This window comes from Staurois parvus, unplaced genomic scaffold (assembly GCF_062004578.1).
Source record: "Staurois parvus isolate SC_StPar_1 unplaced genomic scaffold, SC_StPar_1.0 ptg000498l, whole genome shotgun sequence".
Lineage (NCBI taxonomy): Eukaryota > Metazoa > Chordata > Amphibia > Anura > Ranidae > Staurois > Staurois parvus.
Window position 1 is genome coordinate 9,375,281 of NW_028318294.1, and position 24,237 is coordinate 9,399,517.

General features: G+C 47.2%; 1 protein-coding gene across 3 annotated transcripts in view; it reads right to left on the reverse strand.

Moving 5' to 3' along the window:
• CDH8 (cadherin 8) overlaps nucleotides 1–24,237 on the reverse strand; it is a 632,421-nt gene that overhangs the window by 366,567 nt on the left and 241,617 nt on the right. For all 3 annotated transcript variants that reach the window (XM_089689822.1, XM_089689824.1, XM_089689823.1), the window contains exon 3: nucleotides 20,221–20,515. In XM_089689822.1, the coding sequence (XP_089545948.1) occupies nucleotides 20,221–20,515 (295 nt within the window). The remainder of the gene's footprint in view (nucleotides 1–20,220; nucleotides 20,516–24,237) is intronic.

Below are 24,237 nucleotides of genomic sequence, written 5' to 3' on the forward strand. Positions count from 1 at the left end.
CTGGCAGCAGCAGGAGGAGGCGGTATAGGGGCCCATGGCTGATTAGGGGCCTGGCAGCAGCTATGTGAGGCCCGTTATCTTGCAGCACCCTATGTCAAAAAATTTAACACACCAGCAGTGTGAAGAGACCTGAAAGTGGCACATGGCAGCAGAGTGTGGCGATGGAGACAGCAGCAATGGGAGGCCGTACAGGGACCCATGAGAGACTCTGGACCTGGCAGCAGCAGGAGGAGGTGGTATATAGGGGCCCATGGCAGATTAGGGGCCTGGCAGCAGCTATGTGAGGCCCGTAATCTGCCTGCACCCTATGTCAAAAAATTTAACACACCAGCAGTGTGAAGAGACCTGAAAGTGGCACATGGCAGCAGAGTGTGGCGATGGAGACAGCAGCAATGGGAGGCCGTACAGGGACCATGACAGACTCTGGACTTGGCAGCAGCATGAGGAGGCGGTATATAGGGGCCTATGGCAGATTAGGGGCCTGGCAGCAGCTATGTGAGGCCCGTAATCTGCCTGCACCCTATGTCAAAAAATTTAACACACCAGCAGTGTGAAGAGACCTGAAAGTGGCACATGGCAGCAGAGTGTGGCGATGGAGACAGCAGCAATGGGAGGCCGTACAGGGACCATGACAGACTCTGGACTTGGCAGCAGCATGAGGAGGCGGTATATAGGGGCCCATGGCAGATTAGGGGCCTGGCAGCAGCTATGTGAGGCCCGTAATCTGCCTGCACCCTATGTCAAAAAATTTAACACACCAGCAGTGTGAAGAGACCTGAAAGTGGCACATGGCAGCAGAGTGTGGCGATGGAGACAGCAGCAATGGGAGGCCGTACAGGGACCATGACAGACTCTGGACTTGGCAGCAGCATGAGGAGGCGGTATATAGGGGCCCATGGCAGATTAGGGGCCTGGCAGCAGCTATGTGAGGCCCGTAATCTGCCTGCACCCTATGTCAAAAAATTAAACACACCAGCAGTGTGAAGAGACCTGAAAGTGGCACATGGCATGAGAGACTCTGGACCTGGCAGCAGCAGGAGGAGGCGGTATAGGGGCCCATGGCTGATTAGGGGCCTGGCAGCAGCTATGTGAGGCCCGTTATCTTGCAGCACCCTATGTCAAAAAATTTAACACACCAGCAGTGTGAAGAGACCTGAAAGTGGCACATGGCAGCAGAGTGTGGCGATGGAGACAGCAGCAATGGGAGGCCGTACAGGGACCCATGAGAGACTCTGGACCTGGCAGCAGCAGGAGGAGGTGGTATATAGGGGCCCATGGCAGATTAGGGGCCTGGCAGCAGCTATGTGAGGCCCGTAATCTGCCTGCACCCTATGTCAAAAAATTTAACACACCAGCAGTGTGAAGAGACCTGAAAGTGGCACATGGCAGCAGAGTGTGGCGATGGAGACAGCAGCAATGGGAGGCCGTACAGGGACCATGACAGACTCTGGACTTGGCAGCAGCATGAGGAGGCGGTATATAGGGGCCTATGGCAGATTAGGGGCCTGGCAGCAGCTATGTGAGGCCCGTAATCTGCCTGCACCCTATGTCAAAAAATTTAACACACCAGCAGTGTGAAGAGACCTGAAAGTGGCACATGGCAGCAGAGTGTGGCGATGGAGACAGCAGCAATGGGAGGCCGTACAGGGACCATGACAGACTCTGGACTTGGCAGCAGCATGAGGAGGCGGTATATAGGGGCCCATGGCAGATTAGGGGCCTGGCAGCAGCTATGTGAGGCCCGTAATCTGCCTGCACCCTATGTCAAAAAATTTAACACACCAGCAGTGTGAAGAGACCTGAAAGTGGCACATGGCAGCAGAGTGTGGCGATGGAGACAGCAGCAATGGGAGGCCGTACAGGGACCATGACAGACTCTGGACTTGGCAGCAGCATGAGGAGGCGGTATATAGGGGCCCATGGCAGATTAGGGGCCTGGCAGCAGCTATGTGAGGCCCGTAATCTGCCTGCACCCTATGTCAAAAAATTAAACACACCAGCAGTGTGAAGAGACCTGAAAGTGGCACATGGCATGAGAGACTCTGGACCTGGCAGCAGCAGGAGGAGGCGGTATAGGGGCCCATGGCTGATTAGGGGCCTGGCAGCAGCTATGTGAGGCCCGTTATCTTGCAGCACCCTATGTCAAAAAATTTAACACACCAGCAGTGTGAAGAGACCTGAAAGTGGCACATGGCAGCAGAGTGTGGCGATGGAGACAGCAGCAATGGGAGGCCGTACAGGGACCCATGAGAGACTCTGGACCTGGCAGCAGCAGGAGGAGGTGGTATATAGGGGCCCATGGCAGATTAGGGGCCTGGCAGCAGCTATGTGAGGCCCGTAATCTGCCTGCACCCTATGTCAAAAAATTTAACACACCAGCAGTGTGAAGAGACCTGAAAGTGGCACATGGCAGCAGAGTGTGGCGATGGAGACAGCAGCAATGGGAGGCCGTACAGGGACCATGACAGACTCTGGACTTGGCAGCAGCATGAGGAGGCGGTATATAGGGGCCCATGGCAGATTAGGGGCCTGGCAGCAGCTATGTGAGGCCCGTAATCTGCCTGCACCCTATGTCAAAAAATTAAACACACCAGCAGTGTGAAGAGACCTGAAAGTGGCACATGGCAGAGTGTGGCGATGGAGACAGCAGCAATGGGAGGCCGTACAGGGACCATGACAGACTCTGGACTTGGCAGCAGCATGAGGAGGCGGTATATAGGGGCCCATGGCAGATTAGGGGCCTGGCAGCAGCTATGTGAGGCCCGTAATCTGCCTGCACCCTATGTCAAAAAATTTAACACACCAGCAGTGTGAAGAGACCTGAAAGTGGCACATGGCAGCAGAGTGTGGCGATGGAGACAGCAGCAATGGGAGGCCGTACAGGGACCATGACAGACTCTGGACTTGGCAGCAGCATGAGGAGGCGGTATATAGGGGCCCATGGCAGATTAGGGGCCTGGCAGCAGCTATGTGAGGCCCGTAATCTGCCTGCACCCTATGTCAAAAAATTTAACACACCAGCAGTGTGAAGAGACCTGAAAGTGGCACATGGCAGCAGAGTGTGGCGATGGAGACAGCAGCAATGGGAGGCCGTACAGGGACCATGACAGACTCTGGACTTGGCAGCAGCATGAGGAGGCGGTATATAGGGGCCCATGGCAGATTAGGGGCCTGGCAGCAGCTATGTGAGGCCCGTAATCTGCCTGCACCCTATGTCAAAAAATTAAACACACCAGCAGTGTGAAGAGACCTGAAAGTGGCACATGGCAGCAGAGTGTGGCGATGGAGACAGCAGCAATGGGAGGCCGTACAGGGACCATGACAGACTCTGGACTTGGCAGCAGCATGAGGAGGCGGTATATAGGGGCCCATGGCAGATTAGGGGCCTGGCAGCAGCTATGTGAGGCCCGTAATCTGCCTGCACCCTATGTCAAAAAATTTAACACACCAGCAGTGTGAAGAGACCTGAAAGTGGCACATGGCAGCAGAGTGTGGCGATGGAGACAGCAGCAATGGGAGGCCGTACAGGGACCATGACAGACTCTGGACTTGGCAGCAGCATGAGGAGGCGGTATATAGGGGCCCATGGCAGATTAGGGGCCTGGCAGCAGCTATGTGAGGCCCGTAATCTGCCTGCACCCTATGTCAAAAAATTTAACACACCAGCAGTGTGAAGAGACCTGAAAGTGGCACATGGCAGCAGAGTGTGGCGATGGAGACAGCAGCAATGGGAGGCCGTACAGGGACCATGACAGACTCTGGACTTGGCAGCAGCATGAGGAGGCGGTATATAGGGGCCTATGGCAGATTAGGGGCCTGGCAGCAGCTATGTGAGGCCCGTAATCTGCCTGCACCCTATGTCAAAAAATTTAACACACCAGCAGTGTGAAGAGACCTGAAAGTGGCACATGGCAGCAGAGTGTGGCGATGGAGACAGCAGCAATGGGAGGCCGTACAGGGACCATGACAGACTCTGGACTTGGCAGCAGCATGAGGAGGCGGTATATAGGGGCCCATGGCAGATTAGGGGCCTGGCAGCAGCTATGTGAGGCCCGTAATCTGCCTGCACCCTATGTCAAAAAATTAAACACACCAGCAGTGTGAAGAGACCTGAAAGTGGCACATGGCATGAGAGACTCTGGACCTGGCAGCAGCAGGAGGAGGCGGTATAGGGGCCCATGGCTGATTAGGGGCCTGGCAGCAGCTATGTGAGGCCCGTTATCTTGCAGCACCCTATGTCAAAAAATTTAACACACCAGCAGTGTGAAGAGACCTGAAAGTGGCACATGGCAGCAGAGTGTGGCGATGGAGACAGCAGCAATGGGAGGCCGTACAGGGACCCATGAGAGACTCTGGACCTGGCAGCAGCAGGAGGAGGTGGTATATAGGGGCCCATGGCAGATTAGGGGCCTGGCAGCAGCTATGTGAGGCCCGTAATCTGCCTGCACCCTATGTCAAAAAATTTAACACACCAGCAGTGTGAAGAGACCTGAAAGTGGCACATGGCAGAGTGTGGCGATGGAGACAGCAGCAATGGGAGGCCGTACAGGGACCATGACAGACTCTGGACTTGGCAGCAGCATGAGGAGGCGGTATATAGGGGCCCATGGCAGATTAGGGGCCTGGCAGCAGCTATGTGAGGCCCGTAATCTGCCTGCACCCTATGTCAAAAAATTTAACACACCAGCAGTGTGAAGAGACCTGAAAGTGGCACATGGCAGCAGAGTGTGGCGATGGAGACAGCAGCAATGGGAGGCCGTACAGGGACCATGACAGACTCTGGACTTGGCAGCAGCATGAGGAGGCGGTATATAGGGGCCCATGGCAGATTAGGGGCCTGGCAGCAGCTATGTGAGGCCCGTAATCTGCCTGCACCCTATGTCAAAAAATTAAACACACCAGCAGTGTGAAGAGACCTGAAAGTGGCACATGGCAGCAGAGTGTGGCGATGGAGACAGCAGCAATGGGAGGCCGTACAGGGACCATGACAGACTCTGGACTTGGCAGCAGCATGAGGAGGCGGTATATAGGGGCCCATGGCAGATTAGGGGCCTGGCAGCAGCTATGTGAGGCCCGTAATCTGCCTGCACCCTATGTCAAAAAATTTAACACACCAGCAGTGTGAAGAGACCTGAAAGTGGCACATGGCAGCAGAGTGTGGCGATGGAGACAGCAGCAATGGGAGGCCGTACAGGGACCATGACAGACTCTGGACTTGGCAGCAGCATGAGGAGGCGGTATATAGGGGCCCATGGCAGATTAGGGGCCTGGCAGCAGCTATGTGAGGCCCGTAATCTGCCTGCACCCTATGTCAAAAAATTTAACACACCAGCAGTGTGAAGAGACCTGAAAGTGGCACATGGCAGCAGAGTGTGGCGATGGAGAAAGCAGCAATGGGAGGCCGTACAGGGACCCATGAGAGACTCTGGACCTGGCAGCAGCATGAGGAGGCGGTATATAGGGGCCTATGGCAGATTAGGGGCCTGGCAGCAGCTATGTGAGGCCCGTAATCTGCCTGCACCCTATGTCAAAAAATTTAACACACCAGCAGTGTGAAGAGACCTGAAAGTGGCACATGGCATGAGAGACTCTGGACCTGGCAGCAGCAGGAGGAGGCGGTATAGGGGCCCATGGCTGATTAGGGGCCTGGCAGCAGCTATGTGAGGCCCGTTATCTTGCAGCACCCTATGTCAAAAAATTTAACACACCAGCAGTGTGAAGAGACCTGAAAGTGGCACATGGCAGCAGAGTGTGGCGATGGAGACAGCAGCAATGGGAGGCCGTACAGGGACCCATGAGAGACTCTGGACCTGGCAGCAGCAGGAGGAGGTGGTATATAGGGGCCCATGGCAGATTAGGGGCCTGGCAGCAGCTATGTGAGGCCCGTAATCTGCCTGCACCCTATGTCAAAAAATTTAACACACCAGCAGTGTGAAGAGACCTGAAAGTGGCACATGGCAGCAGAGTGTGGCGATGGAGACAGCAGCAATGGGAGGCCGTACAGGGACCCATGAGAGACTCTGGACCTGGCAGCAGCAGGAGGAGGTGGTATATAGGGGCCTATGGCAGATTAGGGGCCTGGCAGCAGCTATAGGAGGCCCGTAATCTGCCAGCACCCTATGTCAAAAAATTCAACACACCAGCAGTGTGAGGAGACCTGAAAGTGGCACATGTTTGAGGCATGATTCATGGCGGATTTAGTCAGTTGTGTCAGGAACTGGTGGTTTGAAATCCAGACTAATCCACGCCTGATTCATTTTCACAAACGTGAGTCTCTCCACACTTTGGGTGGACAGTCGTGTCCTCCGCGGAGTTACAATACCTCCTGCCGCACTAAACACGCGCTCCGATGCCACGCTACTGGCCGGGCATGACAGCCTTTCAAGGGCAAATTCAGCTAGTTGGGGCCAAAGGTCAAGTTTCGTTGCCCAGTAGTCAAGGGGATTGTCTACCTCGGTTGGCAGGGTGCTGTCCAAGTAGGCCCAAGCCTGTTGTTTGAGCTCCTGCTCCAGGTCCACCTGATGCTGCTGCTGCTGCTGCGGCTGGTTAGTAGTTTCCTCACTGCGCTGGTGAAGAAAGCTACTCATCATCGACTGCAGACTGAGGCAGCCGCTGCTGGTGGAGCTGCCACTGCTCCTACCACCCCACCCCTCCCCTGCTGCCATGCCAGCGGAACGCGAGCGCACAGGGCCCACAGTGTCTGAGGATGGACGATGGCGCACAAAGGCAGAGACCAACTGACTACATAGGTGGTTTTTATAGTACGTAATTTTGGCCTCCCTCTCAGCAGGTGTGAAAAAGGCCACCATTTTGGACCGGTAGCGAGGGTCCAACAAGGTGGACAGCCAAAAGTCATCCCTCTGTCTGATGGTTATTATTCGGCTGTCGCTACGCAAGCAACCGAGCATGCTATGGGCCATTTGTGCCAAGGAATGCGAGGGACTCCCTGCCTCCATCTCCACAGCATACTGCCACGGTGCGTCTGGGTCCTCTGTCTCCTCCTCCTCCTCCTCTACCAGATGCTCCTGCTCCTCCACTCCTGTCCGCTGAGTGGAAAAACCACCCATTTCACTCAATAATTCCTGAGCACAAATGTCCTCCTCTACCTCCTCCTCTTCTTCCTGTCCTGCCCCCACAGGGGTCATGTGGCGTTGAGATCTGTGCGCCACGTCTACCGCACCCTGACCAGCCATTGTTAACAGCATTTGTTCCAGGACGTGCAACAGAGGAATGACGTCGTTCATCCCATAGTCCTGCCGACTCACGAATAGCGTGGCCTCCTCAAAGGGCCTGAGCAAGCGGCAGGTGTCACGCATGAGCTGCCAATGGCTGACATCTAAGTTACACAGGGGAGTACCTTTATCCGCTTGTAACATCAGGAAATCGGTGATGGCCTTTCGCTGCTCGTAAAGGCGGTCTAACATGTGTAGGGTTGAATTCCACCTTGTTGCAACGTCGCAGATCAGGCGATGCTGTGGAATTCCGTTCTGCCGCTGCAGCTCAATGAGGGTGTTCTTTGCGGTGTAGGAATGGCTGAAATGCATGCACAGTTTACGTGACATTTTAAGGATGTCTTGCAGTGGGATGGTGGATTTTAGGAACCGCTTGACAACCAGATTGAACACGTGAGCCATGCATGGCGCATGGCACAACCTTCCTTGACGCAGAGCAGACACCATGTTCTTTCCGTTGTCAGTCAACATGGTTCCGATTTTTAGTTTGCGCGGAGACAGCCATCTGTCGATTTCTCTGTTCATTACACTCAGCAGTTCCTCCCCTGTGTGACTACGTTCGCCAAGGCATACCAGGTGCAGCACAGCGTGACACCGTTGCGCCCTGCACATGTGATATGCCGGTCGGGTAATGGGACTTGGCACGGGGGTGGCGGCTGAGGACACGGCGGAAAAAGAGGTGGTAGAGGCGGACATGCTTGCTGGACCAAGGACGTGCAAACGTGGAGGCAAAAGCGTCGTGACCTGTCCAAGTTGCTGGTGCGGCTGTGCCGGCACCACGTTCACCCAGTGGGCCGTAAATGACATGTACTGTCCCTGACCGTAGTTACAGCTCCACACGTCGGCGCTGCCGTGCACTTTGGCAGAGACCGACATGCTCAAAGACTGGCCCACCATCTCTTCTACATGTGAATGCAGGGCTGGCACTGCCTTTTGGGCAAAGAAATGACGGCTTGGCACTCTCCACCGCGGCGCGGCACAAGCCATCATTTCTCGGAAAGGTGCTGAGTCCACCAGTTGGAAAGGGAGGGACTGCAGCACCAGCAACTTGGACAGGAGGACGTTCAGCTTTTGCACCGTCGGGTGCGTGCTCGCAAACTGTTGTCTCTTGGATACGGATTCCAAGAAAGACTGTTGACGGAATCCGAGAAGAGGAGTAGCAGGAGAAGGAGCATCTGAACGAGCGGAAGATGCCAATGAGCGACAACTCCCCTCAGCAGAGGTGTTGGAGCCTTGACTGGCTGATAGAGGGCGATTGACGACGTCGGGTGACGGAGCAAGTAACGGAGCGGGTGATGGAGCGGGGGCTGGGGCAGGCAGAACCGCCGTATGTTTATCACGGTTTTCCCAGGCCACCGAATGGTGACGCTGCATATGCTGACGCAACGCTGTAGTCCCAACATGGGCCCCCTGGCCACGCTTGCATTTCTGGCCACATAGTCGACATACGGCTACGTTTACTTCCTCGGGCGGCTTGAGGAAAAATTGCCACACCACCGAGTAGGAAACTTTGCCCCCGCTACTCTTCACTGGCTGACTGCTACTTCCTCCGTGCGCACCGGCACCACTACTGGCCGTGGTGGTAGGCTGCAGTGGAGCTGGTGCTCTACTCCGTGGACGTTTGGCTCCACTGACACTGATGCGACCCTGCTGCTGTCTCCTGGGCAACCCACCGACTGTTTTGCTCGCTGCCAAGCTGCCACCCTCTTCTCCTGATGATGCGGAAGAAATTGCCTGATGACGACGAGGCTGCCAAGTGCGATCAACCTCCTCATCATCAAGTAGGGTCTCCGCCTCACTACTAGCCCCCTCGGCTGCGTCTGGGTCAGGAGACAGACCTGTCTCTAGACCGGCTACCGAGCCACTCTCCTCGCCAGTACTTGTTCGCTTGGCTGCTGAAAAGGCCGATGTCTCCCCCCGTTCCTGACCGCCCTCTGTTAGCTCTTCCTCACTGTACAGTGGGGCTGAGCCCACAGCATGCGATACTTCGCTTGGTGAGGGAACAGCAAAGGACAGGGGCAGGTAGAGGACACGTGATTTCAGTGGGCTTGGTCCCGGGCCATGCCAACTAACGGTTGTGTCTGACGTACCCACCGACCGTTGGCTGTAGGTGTCAGAGGTGACCTGGGAAGAGGAAGACGACCGAGCCAACCAATCAATGACGGCAGGGTTGTCGGTGGAGACACGACCGCTGGATGACACCGGGAGCACTGGCCTCTGGCTGCGAATACTGCTGCCTCGACCCCTTCCTCTGCTGCCACGTCTGCTCGCTCCTAAAACATTGCCTCCTCTGCCACTCCTCTGCATGTTGTCTGACATACTATTTAATTCAACGATTAGGTGTCCCTGAGTAACAATTCTCTGGCACTCAGTAACAATTCTGTCTGTCCCTGAGTATGAATTCTGTGGCCCTGAGTAACAATTCTGTGTCTGTGCGAGTAACAATTCTGTGTCTGTGCGAGTAACAATTCTGTGTCTGTGCAAGTAACAATTTTGTGTCTGTGCGAGTAACAATTCTCTGGCACTCAGTAACAATTCTGTCTGTCCCTGAGTAACAATTCTCTGGCACTCAGTAACAATTCTGTCTGTCCCTGAGTAACAATTCTCTGGCACTCAGTAACAATTCTGTCTGTCCCTGAGTAACAATTCTCTGGCACTCAGTAACAATTCTGTCTGTCCCTGAGTATGAATTCTGTGGCCCTGAGTAACAATTCTGTGTCTGCGCGAGTAACAATTCTGTGTCTGTGCAAGTAACAATTTTGTGTCTGTGCAAGTAACAATTTTGTGTCTGTGCGAGTAACAATTCTCTGGCACTCAGTAACAATTCTGTCTGTCCCTGAGTAACAATTCTCTGGCACTCAGTAACAATTCTGTCTGTCCCTGAGTAACAATTCTCTGGCACTCAGTAACAATTCTGTCTGTCCCTGAGTAACAATTCTCTGGCACTCAGTAACAATTGTGTGTCTGTGCAAGTAACAATTCTGTGTCTGTGCAAGTAACAATTTTGTGTCTGTGAGAGTAACAATTCTCTGGCACTCAGTAACAATTCTGTCTGTCCCTGAGTAACAATTCTCTGGCACTCAGTAACAATTCTGTCTGTCCCTGAGTATGAATTCTGTGGCCCTGAGTAACAATTCTGTCTCTGTGCGAGTAACAATTCTGTGTCTGTGCAAGTAACAATTTTGTGTCTGTGAGAGTAACAATTCTCTGGCACTCAGTAACAATTCTGTCTGTCCCTGAGTAACAATTCTCTGGCACTCAGTAACAATTCTGTCTTCCCTGAGTAACAATTCTCTGGCACTCAGTAACAATTCTGTCTGTCCCTGAGTATGAATTCTGTGGCCCTGAGTAACAATTCTGTCTCTGTGCGAGTAACAATTCTGTGTCTGTGCAAGTAACAATTTTGTGTCTGTGAGAGTAACAATTCTCTGGCACTCAGTAACAATTCTGTCTGTCCCTGAGTAACAATTCTCTGGCACTCAGTAACAATTCTGTCTGTCCCTGAGTATGAATTCTGTGGCCCTGAGTAACAATTGTGTGTCTGTGCAAGTAACAATTCTGTGTCTGTGCAAGTAACAATTTTGTGTCTGTGAGAGTAACAATTCTCTGGCACTCAGTAACAATTCTGTCTGTCCCTGAGTAACAATTCTCTGGCACTCAGTAACAATTCTGTCTGTCCCTGAGTAACAATTCTGTCTGTCCCTGAGTATGAATTCTGTGGCCCTGAGTAAGAATTCTCTGGCACTCAGTAACAATTCTGTCTGTCCCTGAGTATGAATTCTGTGGCCCTGAGTAACAATTGTGTGTCTGTGCAAGTAACAATTCTGTGTCTGTGCAAGTAACAATTTTGTGTCTGTGAGAGTAACAATTCTCTGGCACTCAGTAACAATTCTGTCTGTCCCTGAGTAACAATTCTCTGGCACTCAGTAACAATTCTGTCTGTCCCTGAGTATGAATTCTGTGGCCCTGAGTAACAATTCTGTCTCTGTGCGAGTAACAATTCTGTGTCTGTGCAAGTAACAATTTTGTGTCTGTGAGAGTAACAATTCTCTGGCACTCAGTAACAATTCTGTCTGTCCCTGAGTAAGAATTCTCTGGCACTCAGTAACAATTCTGTCTGTCCCTGAGTAACAATTCTCTGGCACTCAGTAACAATTCTGTCTGTCCCTGAGTAACAATTCTGTCTGTCCCTGAGTATGAATTCTGTGGCCCTGAGTAAGAATTCTCTGGCACTCAGTAACAATTCTGTCTGTCCCTGAGTATGAATTCTGTGGCCCTGAGTAACAATTGTGTGTCTGTGCAAGTAACAATTCTGTGTCTGTGCAAGTAACAATTTTGTGTCTGTGAGAGTAACAATTCTCTGGCACTCAGTAACAATTCTGTCTGTCCCTGAGTAACAATTCTCTGGCACTCAGTAACAATTCTGTCTGTCCCTGAGTAACAATTCTCTGGCACTCAGTAACAATTCTGTCTGTCCCTGAGTAACAATTCTCTGGCACTCAGTAACAATTCTGTCTGTCCCTGAGTAACAATTCTGTCTGTCCCTGAGAATGAATTCTGTGGCCCTGAGTAAGAATTCTCTGGCACTCAGTAACAATTCTGTCTGTCCCTGAGTAACAATTCTCTGGCACTCAGTAACAATTCTGTCTGTCCCTGAGTATGAATTCTGTGGCCCTGAGTAACAATTGTGTGTCTGTGCAAGTAACAATTCTGTGTCTGTGCAAGTAACAATTTTGTGTCTGTGAGAGTAACAATTCTCTGGCACTCAGTAACAATTCTGTCTGTCCCTGAGTAACAATTCTCTGGCACTCAGTAACAATTCTGTCTGTCCCTGAGTAACAATTCTGTCTGTCCCTGAGTATGAATTCTGTGGCCCTGAGTAAGAATTCTCTGGCACTCAGTAACAATTCTGTCTGTCCCTGAGTATGAATTCTGTGGCCCTGAGTAACAATTGTGTGTCTGTGCAAGTAACAATTCTGTGTCTGTGCAAGTAACAATTTTGTGTCTGTGAGAGTAACAATTCTCTGGCACTCAGTAACAATTCTGTCTGTCCCTGAGTAACAATTCTCTGGCACTCAGTAACAATTCTGTCTGTCCCTGAGTATGAATTCTGTGGCCCTGAGTAACAATTCTGTCTCTGTGCGAGTAACAATTCTGTGTCTGTGCAAGTAACAATTTTGTGTCTGTGAGAGTAACAATTCTCTGGCACTCAGTAACAATTCTGTCTGTCCCTGAGTAAGAATTCTCTGGCACTCAGTAACAATTCTGTCTGTCCCTGAGTAACAATTCTCTGGCACTCAGTAACAATTCTGTCTGTCCCTGAGTAACAATTCTGTCTGTCCCTGAGTATGAATTCTGTGGCCCTGAGTAAGAATTCTCTGGCACTCAGTAACAATTCTGTCTGTCCCTGAGTATGAATTCAGTGGCCCTGAGTAACAATTGTGTGTCTGTGCAAGTAACAATTCTGTGTCTGTGCAAGTAACAATTTTGTGTCTGTGAGAGTAACAATTCTCTGGCACTCAGTAACAATTCTGTCTGTCCCTGAGTAACAATTCTCTGGCACTCAGTAACAATTCTGTCTGTCCCTGAGTAACAATTCTCTGGCACTCAGTAACAATTCTGTCTGTCCCTGAGTAACAATTCTCTGGCACTCAGTAACAATTCTGTCTGTCCCTGAGTAACAATTCTGTCTGTCCCTGAGAATGAATTCTGTGGCCCTGAGTAAGAATTCTCTGGCACTCAGTAACAATTCTGTCTGTCCCTGAGTAACAATTCTCTGGCACTCAGTAACAATTCTGTCTGTCCCTGAGTAAAAATTCTGTGGCCCTAATAACGTTTCTGTGGCCCTAAGTAACAATTCTCTGGCACTGAGTAACAATTCTGTCTGTCCCTGAGTATGAATTCTGTGGCCCTAACTAGCGTTTCTTTGTCCCTAAATAACGATTCTGTGGCCCTCATTAACAAGTCTGTGTCCCTGAGTAATGGTTCTCTGTCCCTAAGTAACTTCTCTCTGTCCCCAATTCTCGTTTCTGTGGCCCTAACTCTGTCCCTGTCCCTAGTACAGAGCGGTCTGCCTCTGTTCAATGACTGCAGGCAAATGAAGATTTCCAAAATGGCCGCTATATATACCTCGACCATTACACAGTGCTGGCTGGCTGGCTGCTGATTGGCTGATGCGATCACATGTCGTTGAGGAATGCATTATGGGGCAGCGCGCCTTGTCTGCGCGCCTTCCCCGACATCCCCGCTCCGTCGCCGCACATGTCAGCCGCCATTTTCGGAAAAATTTCGATTCGCGCGTCCGAATTAGGCTGTTTTTCGGATTCGGCACGAATCGAAATTTTTCCGATATTCGACTCGAATTCCACTTCGGATACTTCGATTCGCTCATCTCTACTAATAATGAAGGAAGATCCAAAACTTTTACCAGACCAAGAATACAGGTTAATTGGGGGATACCTGTTCCAGTGACAACCATCTAAGAGAATTTTCCTTACTTTACAGAGATCTTCTCCCATTTCCTGTTGTGTCTACAGGATAGAAAGCAATGGGCTATATTTCTCTTTGTATATACTTTAAATACAGCCTCAACTTCACTTTTTTTCTTGCATAATTCAACATACAACATGTTTAGCTTAATACCTCTCTTGTATGTGACAGGTGCACTTTAATTATTCAATAACTCTTGCAGATGAAAAATAAAACGACTGGATTTGTGTTGTGTGCTGCAAATTATACTTGGCAATACAGATTACCATGTGTAAGTGGTAATATTTGCATCCCTGCCTGTATAGTTGATTGATAAACATGTAATAATGCACCAGATGTTGCTGTCAAATGCATCAGAAGTCAATTAAATATCGCAAAATAGAACGGTGAATCTGAAGGAGCACCACCACAACCACCTTACTTACAGATGAAATGCTCGAAAAATAAAGCTCGCTTAATGAAGCATCTCTACACCATTTAAGTAGTGGGAGCACTTATGTTTCAATCACAACAGTTCCTCACTTACTGTTCAATTAAAATGGAGAATGCAAATGAGGTAAATAATTGAAATAACTATCCACAATAAATGACTATTGGTGGAGAAAAAGTGAATTTAAATGGATTTTCAGTGTAGATTAGGGAGTTCGTAAAAGAAAACAAGTGGGGTGGGGGTTAAATTGAAGGCGAAGCAGAATTTTGTAATGCGTCAATCAGTTATCCTGTACTTTCACATGATGTAGTTTATCAGGGGTGCAAATGGTTGTTACCTATGTTAAAAAAGAACATTTTCTGTCTGGTTTCTTAAAGTAGACCTATTGGCTAAATGTAACTGATTGAGCAAGATCAGCATCATGACTGTAAGATGAGCAAAGGGAACAACAGTATATGTTATTCTCCCATTACATTCTTGTTCTTCTGCTACCTGAAATGCCAGAGGAATAGTCACATGACCTCAGCCAGAAGGGTTGTTCCATTTTTAGGCCACTGACTTGCTGGCCTTGCCTGAAAGTCAGTTAGGCTAACATCACATGACCAAGGTGCTGGTCTTTGACCACATTCCCCAAGCCTTAAAGGACAAGGATTTAAGGAAAAACTGAACATTTTTATTGTCCTAATCTAACATTAGGCTCAAATCACAAAGCTTTCATACACAGATAATGAGCTTTATTTATAATGATTAGGACTGTATTTTTGAAATCTATTTAGATTTAACTGAAAATAGCTGTTACTCTTGTGAAGCCAATGAAGGTGCCTTAATGAAAGAAAGCCCTGACTTAGGGTCAGTTTCTTGTGATTTCTTTTGTGGTTCAATTTTTCAGCCCATTCATGTGCTGTCACCTTCAGGACAGGAAACACATAGAACATGCCTTTCCCACACTACATTCAGGTGGGAACCAGCCCGGGGGCATGATTATAAGTTTAAATGTTAGCTTGTAAATAACTAATGAAAGGGGTTACATATTGGCCATTTCCTCTCTGAGGTGTGAAGATTGAAGGATCTGACTTAAAGCAGACGTAGACCCTCCTATCCTTTTGTTCCTGCTATGGCACCATTTTATCCTCTACTTGGCTTTGCTGTTTGCTGTTGTCATGGTGTTGCACATGTGAATCACTATGACACCAGTTATTTGAGGGTTTGAATGTTTGGTTGAGAGCTGACATAAGCACACTAGCAACTATTGCAAATGTTGAGTTTATTTCCTGCTTTAACATTAGAATAGGTGGGATCTACTGACCTTGAATTCCCTGCAGTGTCTTATCAAGTCTTCCACCCACACTCCCTATATTGTCAGGGCTTCATTGGTAGATTTAACCTTGCCAGTGGGTTACTGGTACTGTATATGTTTTATGCCCTCTGGACCATTGGTCAGTTGGATGTCTGAGTGATGGCTCACATGAGAATATCCTCAGTTGCAGTTACAATAGCACAAGTATGTGGTTTTATTAAAAAAGCTGTGGCCTTTCCCCTTTGCACACATTTCTGAATTTTATTGGGCATATATATTTGATAAACACATACTTTTTAGTTATGGCTATGCCTATTTGCAACCTCACAAAGCTTAAAATATCCACTCAGGCTCCTGAAAGTCCATCTGGTGATTACTGCAATGGGTGCTAGTTGGGCATGGAGTCCATCTAACTCCTCAAATACTTTGGACATTCATAGAGAAAAGTCCCAAACATCACACACCTAGAAAGGTCATTAGTAAACAAGTGAAAGCAGCCTCAGCTAGCTTCATCCAAAGCCACGCCCTAAATGAGTTTCACCCCCCCATGGGGCTTAATCATGGAGGTGGGGGTAAAACGCGTTGGAGAAGTTGCTTTGGATGAAGCCGTCTGAGGCTGATTTCACTTGTTTACTAATGGCCTTGCTAGGTGCACAATGTTTGGGACTTTTCTCCATACATGTCCACAGTATACCTATCTGCAGCTATGATCCTTATCATAGTATGTTAACATTATGCCCATTCAGGGACAAGCAAATCCTGCTTATCCCCAACAACATGCTGTATATTCACTCTTCCATCACTTTATTCAGTGCCAGGAAATAAAGGGAATGCCAGGGCACACCACAGGTTCACTTACAGTAGGTCAGGCAAGCATGGGGGCCATTCAATGGTATCAGTTCCTTCATCCTCCAGGAACTGCCTGCATACTCTCGCCACATGGGGCCGGGTATTGTCGTGCACCAGGAGGAAACAAGGACCCACTGCACCAGCGAAGGGTCTGACAGTGGGTCCAAGGATTTTATCCCGATAATGGCAGTCAGGGTGCCATTGTCTAGCCTGTAGAGGTCTTTGCATCCCTACATGGATATGCCTCCGCAGACCATCACTGGACCACCACCAAAACAGTGCATAACATTCTCCACGGCTTCTCCAGACCCTTTCAAGTCTGTCGCATGTGCTCAGGGTGAACCGGTTCTCATCTATAAAAAGTACAGGGTACCAGTGGCAGACCTGTCAATTCTGGTGTTCAATGGCAAATGCCAATCAAGCTTTATGGTGCTGGGCAGTAAGCACAAGGCCCACTAGAGGACGTCGGGCCCTCAGGCCACCCTCATGATGTCTATTTCTGATTGTTTGGTCATAAACATTCACACCAGTGGCCTGCTGGAGGTAATTTTTTAGGGCACTGGCAGTGCCCATCCTGTTCCTCCTTGCACAAAGGAGCAGATACTGATCCTGCTGATGGGTTAAGGACCTTCTATGACCCTGTACAGCCCTCCTAGAGTAACTGCCTGTCTCCTGGAGTCTCCTCCCTGCTCTTGAGACCTTCTGGCAATGGCACGTATTGATGTGCCATCCTAGAGGACTTGGACTGCCTGTACAACCTCTGTAGGGTTCAGATATCACCTCATGCTACCAGTACCCTAGAGAAATGCAAAACTAGTGAAAACCAGTCAGAAAAGATGAGTAGTGAAAAAATGTAGTGTAAAACCATTCCTGTTTTGGGGGTTGTCTCATTGTTGCTTATCTATTTCACCTGTTGTTAATATCATTAACACCAAAGCAGCTGAAACTGATTAACAACTCCCTCTGCTACTTAACTGACCAGATCAATATTCCAGCAGTTTAATTGACTTGATGCTATTCTCTGATTAAAAAGTGTTCCTTTAATTTTTTTTGAGCAGTGTATATTTTCATTTCCCTTAGTCACCATCAACAAACGAACAAGAAAAATGCATCAAGTGCGAAAAGTGGAGAAATAAACACATCTGTCTCATAGCCACAAACACTAATTGTTTGTTATTGGTGTTTTAGAAGCTTGCATGCTTATGTATACTGTAGACATCCCTGCCACCATTTTCAAGGGAAAAATATTGACTAAGAAATCCAGTTCTGTCATTAGCTTTTTTCCTTCCTATCATCAGTTTGCTGGTGGCATCTGTCATGGCCTGTTATACACCCAAGGTCCATGATGTTCTATTTGTAAGGGGATTTCTTTAGGAGACATGTTTTGTTTCCATCAGGTCACCATCCCAGCCATTGACATTGGAAGCCATATTTATTTTAAGAATATCTAAAGCCAAAACTTTTTTTTTTTACGTTTGAATAGAGTAAGGGAGGGTTATAACTGCTGTCAGATCTTCTTTTTGCCATCTGTGTCTAATTAGGGAGATTTCCCTTCACATCCTGTTGTGTAGACTAAACAGAAAGTGAGAGGATATCTTTAAAAATGTGAGGGAAATCCCTTCTTTGTATAGGTTATGAAAAAAAAAAATCATACTCACCTAGGTGGATGAAGCATCAATCTGATCCCCCACCATCTCTACACCAAGAACTGAGCAATAAAAGACCACTGATCACACAGTATTCAGTCTTTAGTGAGCAGAGAGCTGATGATTACTAGTCACCAGCTCTCTGCTCCTTCCCCTCCAGCACTCACTGGACTACTGGGCTGTGGAGGGGGCATGAGTGGTTGGCTCAGGCTCTCAGCAGCACATTGAAAGGCTGAGCCAGTCAGGAATCTGGTTGGATCCGACTTTAAAGTCTGGATCTTCCTAAAGTCTGGACTGGCTGAATGATGTCAGCCAACAACAGACTTTAGTCCGCTGCCAGAAGAATACAGATCACAGGAATGCAGAACTAAGTGTATGTCTGTGACCTACAGAAGATGTAGGTCCAAAAGAACTTTGGCCCTACTTCTCCTTTAATTGCCATGGGATTACAGTTTCCCAGTTGGAAGATTCCCTCTATTACTGGTGGCAATCAAAATATTGAATTTACCCTCACTTTCATTCCCAGTGAAATTGGTGATCAGGACAATTAGAGAGGGTGAATCACCCTAATGGGAATGCTGATATCAATACACACCTGACAGGGGTTCTAACCCCTCACCAATCTGTCCACATAGAAAAATGTTGTCCTTGTTATACTTTAGCTTTATTGCATGCAAGTGTGACATTTCCAGCCTTGTACAGACCTCTGTAGCAGCCTGAAAGCAATTTGCACAGAAAATAAATGGAGAAGATAATTAAACCTCTAAGCACTGTATTACTGGAACCAGAGATATAAACACATACGAGCCAAGAATAAAACGACTGGGTGCTGAAGACGAGTAGTTAAATAATTACAACTAATAGTGCAGTATTATAATCAGTGGCCCTACAACAAATGCTACCTTTCCACAGAAAGCAATGTTTAGTACATTCTGAAATAGGGAGTGTATGTGGTATCAGAGGGTTTTCCTGTGACTACTAAACTCTTGAGAGGGACACTCAATGGAACAGATCCTCCACAGGTTGGTTTGGGTGTCAGTGGGTGGGTAGTATTGCTAAAGGTAGTCAAACTTTGAAGCTTTGAAGAAAATATTTTTAGAAAAAAAAAAGAGGGGAACGCCAACACACTTTTTTTTTTTGGGGGGGGGGATGGTTGGGTTGAACCCTCTTCTTCAAGACTCTGGGAATGTATAAGAGTCCTGATAGTACCTGAATTGCATATGTCTTTAGGAATTTAGGTATGCTTAAAAAACAGGTCACCATCAAAATCATACTTTTCATCTGATTTGAGGAAGAGGAGCTCTGAGGAAGAGGAGACTGATCCTCAAAATGCGTCAGTAACAAGAGGGTCCTCACGAGTATGGGAGCTGACACTGTGTATTGGTATTTTATGGTGCTTTGTATTTTATACACCTATGTTACCACAGTGGCTGTGAGTATATTTTAACTTTGAATTTAATAAAGCCATCATCTTAGGTAATGCAAGAGGCTGGTGTGCCCTCTATTCCCTTGTTTTTACAGCTACTGTCTGCGGGTTCCTCCCCCAACCCTTGGAGGGCATCAAGGCCAGTGCTTGCACTGGACACATGAAGGACCTAATATAGTTCCATCCTAGTATACCACTCTTGAGCACAGGGGAATACATTTATCTTTGCTTTGGCATGGACAGGTGTATAGAGCAAAGTACAGTCAATATCTATTCTGAGAAGCTAAACTATGACCTTCGAGGGGTGTTCAAGTCAAACCTGGACTTTTGAGTTTATATCATAAAAGAGCAAATTTCAAGAAGTAGCAACTGCCTTTATTTTTTTACATACTCCCCTTACATTTATACACTTAGTGTTTAACTAATGCCTGGAAAGGTTCGGCATAGAAAGATTTGTCAGTACGCATGAACCATCCTAGGACAGCCTACTTCACTTTGTCATCATTGTGTTCAACGTTCCCACAAAAGGATTTGTCTCTCGTGCATCGATTATCAAGGATCAGGTTTTCCACATACTGAATGTTAACAGGAAGCACTAACACTGTTGTCTGCCATCTTGATTAATGGTCTCTGGACTCGCCTGCGACTTTTGCACTGCCTATCAGTAATAGGACACACTTGCTACTTACTACTGCATGTAGTACCACCACACTAATATCCCTTTTTATACCTGTAAAATTAAAAGTCTAGGCTTGAAATGCCCCTTGAATGAATACATCATTGTGGGATACCTAAACACATATACTGTACATCAGGGTTCAAATATTAAAAGTTTGTGCTTGCATACATACCCACAAGGGACATCTCAGGGACAGTGGCATGGTACGGTCCATTAACAAATTCCGGTGCGTTGTCGTTGATGTCCTGAACTTTAATGATGAACACTGAAGGGTCTTCTAAGGGATTGCTCGAATCTCTATCAATGGCCTGTGCCGTAAGGGTGTATTCAGCCTTCTCCTCCCGATCAAGTCTCTTCATTGCGTGAATATCTCCTGTCTTGTCATTGATCACAAAGATGGTGCCGGCTCCCTCTCCGGAAAGGATGTACTTGATTCTGCTGTTCCCAGGATCCAAGTCTGTGTGAAGCTGAAATGACAATTAGCATTCTGTTAGTGCTGCGGCTATCAATAAGATCCATTTGCAACTGTGTTACTTTGCCCTGGAGGATGCAGATCATGAGTATTGTTTAAGTAATTGACACATAACCAAATGAAGCGGCAGTTTATAATAATACTCCCAGTAGCGCTGTAGTAACTAATCATAAGCACCGTGACAAGTTTTAAACCTGCTCATAAATACCATCATATCTTATGCTTTGACATGAATATGTTGATTTCCCTTTGTTTTTATATGTATAAAAAGAACTGAAAGGCAGAACTTATTGAACTGTCATTGTAACGTCAAGTTATAATGGAGATGGAGTACAAAACAAGACTTTGGTAAGTAATTAAGGCTACATTCCAGGTAAGCAGCTAAATACATAGATCAAGTAGGTATTATAATGGGTTCACCTGCCACAATTTTTGAAAATTATATAAAGTCTTATCATCCAGAATCCCCTGCCAAGCAGCATAGAAAGGTTGTCAAGTTCCAATGCAACACCACAGTTTGATCAAGAACACTCTCTTGACCTGCTGATTGGACAACACAGTCATCACTCCTCCTTCATAGAAAAAATTCAGCTTGTCCATATGTAAACAAGGTGTCATGTACCTCTCCACGTATTACTGTTTAGAGGTTTACAGGAGGCCGACAGGAATGCATGTTCAGGTATGTAACCTTGTTGCATTTTTAAACATAAATCCATTGATCCTTAATGGATACAAAACTTAATTTTTATTCCTATATAATGTTTATTCCTATCCACATACTGAATGTTAACAAGACGCACTAACACTGTTGTCTGCCATTTTGATTAACGGTCTCTGGACTGACCCGCGACTTGTCGCGTGCCTATCAGTAATAGGACACACTTGCCACACTTGGCTGCACTAATATCCCTTTTTATACCTGTAGAATTAAAAGTCCAGGTTTGACTTGAATGCCCCTCGAATTAATACATCATTGTGGGATACCTAAACACACATACATCAGGGTAAAAATATGAAAGGTTTGTGCTTGCATACATACCCACGAGGGTCATCTCAGGGATAGTGGCATGGTATGGTCCATTAAAGAATTACAGTGCATTGTTCAGGTATTTAACCTTGTTGCAATTGTAAAAATAAATTCATTGATCTTAATTGATGCCAAACTTAATTTTTATTAAGATTAACCCAAAAAGCAGAAAACAATAGGTATTTGCATATACCATATCTATCTTCCTGATTCCCTAGAAGCCCCCAAACCCAGGGCACTCCGTAGGCAAATTTCAGATCTTAGCAAGGAAAGGAGAGTATATGGTCCTGGAAGGGGATAAAGGGACCCTTTTACTTTGCTCTGCATGGACACAGGAAAGGGCCACTTGAAACTAATCACATTCACATTAATATGAATTAAACAAATGCAAATAACTATCGCTCTTCAAAGTGTATGTAAAACCTAGCAATAAACTTTTCTTATTTCCTTTTAGTCTGCTAAATATATTATTGAACATGGCTTGTTATATCTCGTTTGATGAGTTGATCCTGCCAAAGGTATTGTGCTCTGGTGACTTCCTGTGCTCTGTGCCTTTGCTGACTCTCATGAGTTACAATATTCCCAGCTATCTCTGTAGACTACAAAATACCTTCCCCCTATGGGATGAAGATGGGAAGAGGAAAGGTTCTCTGTAGCCCTGTCCTAAACTGATGCTGCTCTTCTATAAACACAGTACAATACAGCGGGTGAACGTTGTCACCCCAGGAGAGGAAGTGTCAGGAATGGACTCGCCAATAGTGGTGGGACTCACCTGCCTTGTGGGTTGCAGTACCAGGACTGGCCAGCGGGTGCTCTCAGCAACCAGAGGCTCACTCCTGCAGTCAGTCAAAACACCTGAGGCTGATTGCAGAAGGTGCATATAAGGAATGGCCAGACTTGCCATCAGGGCCTTGGTGTATGTTTCCCAAGAGCCCCTGTACTTGCATCCTGTCTGCTTCCTGTCTGATCCTGCTTGATCCCTGACTCTGATTGAACTCTGCCTGTCCTGACCTCTGCTATTCCTGACCACTCTCCAGTCTGCTCCTTTGTACCTTGTCTGCCTGATTGTTCCTGACCCGGCCCGTCTGACTACGCTCTCCCTGCTCCTTTGTACCTTGCCTGCCCATTTGCTACCGACCCGGCCTGCCCGACTACACTTAGTATTGTTCTTTTGTTATCTGTTGGGGGTTTTTTTGGTTTGTTTGCACTGTGTTTATGTTTAGTCTTGCACTGCGTTTATGTATTGTTTAGTCTTAAATAAATTATATTGTTTATACTATATCTGAAGCCTGCTTTTTCCTGTGTCACACACCTCTGGTCATACCCGGAGCCCTGACAGGAAGTGTGCTACTGGCAGAACTACTAGAAGACAGTAAAGCAAAAAAAGTCTGCAAAAAGAAAGTGAATGCATCCGCTACATCTAAAGCCAAGTATACACGATCAGAAAATCAGATGAAAAATACTGCACTCAAAGTGATTGTTTGATAATCTGATCGTTAGTGCACAGCTTTCAGCCAAAATTATTCAAAGGAACAGACACAAACATTTTTTTTTGTATGATACCAGATTGTACAATTTTAATTTAATCCACACAGTATTCATTACCCCAAAAAAATTAGAAGAGTAAGCCCACACATGCTCAGAAACGAAGAATACATTACAATACAAGACAATACATTACATCACTTCTGAAGTTGTATTCTGTCGTACGAGAATTTTCGAAACTTTAGTAATCCCTTCATTTTCAGTTGAGACTAACATGCATAAAAAAAAAATCAGGTGATCATTCCGATATTCTCATTGTGTATACCAGACTTAGGCTGGCCATACATTATACAATTATCTGGAGATTTTTGGTTTAGATTTACCAAAAACCATATACTAGGAGGACAAACCTAAGCAGCACTTTCAGTTGTATCCAATTAGGCAGGCCCTTGCACTACACAGTTGAAGGTAAATCTAAAGGAAATTGGGCAGAAAATTGGAAGATAATTGTATAATATATGGCCAGCCTTAAGGACTGAAAATGTATTAGGAGGTATGTTTGTTCTTGAATGGTCCTGAAGGAAGGGTTTTTACCTTAATGTAGTCTATGCTTTAAGATAAACAATCTTCTGCAATCAGCTACCCCCACCCCCCAGCACCCCCTAAATACTTATCTGAGACTGAACACAATCTAGTGATGTGCATGAGAGCAGAGGCTCTGTTGGCTCTCTCCCTCTTAATTGTCTTTGATGCAGCAGTGGGAACCATTGACTCTTGCTGCTGTCAATCACAGTCAGTGAGGAGGAGTCGGGAATGGGGCTGAGTCACACTCTATGTGTGTTTTATGGACACAAAGAGCTGGTTCAAGAGTGAGCATGCACAAGTGCCCCCAAAGCGGATTGCTATGGGACCACTCAGCAAGGGGGAGGGGCCAGGAGTGCAGGCGGAGGACCCAATAGGAGGAAGATCGGGGCTGCTCTGTGCAAACACATTGCACTGAGCAGGTAAGTGTGACATGTTTGATATTTTTTTTTTAAATGCACCTTTACAATCACTTTGCGCTTAGGTATGATTTCTAGTTCAATATTTTTATTCAGTAAAAGACATGGTTCGCAAAATACAAAAAGTGGTAATATGAAGTCTCAGAGCACAGGACCATCATGTATTAAGGCCTTATTATTGACATCAATAGCAAAGGGAAACAG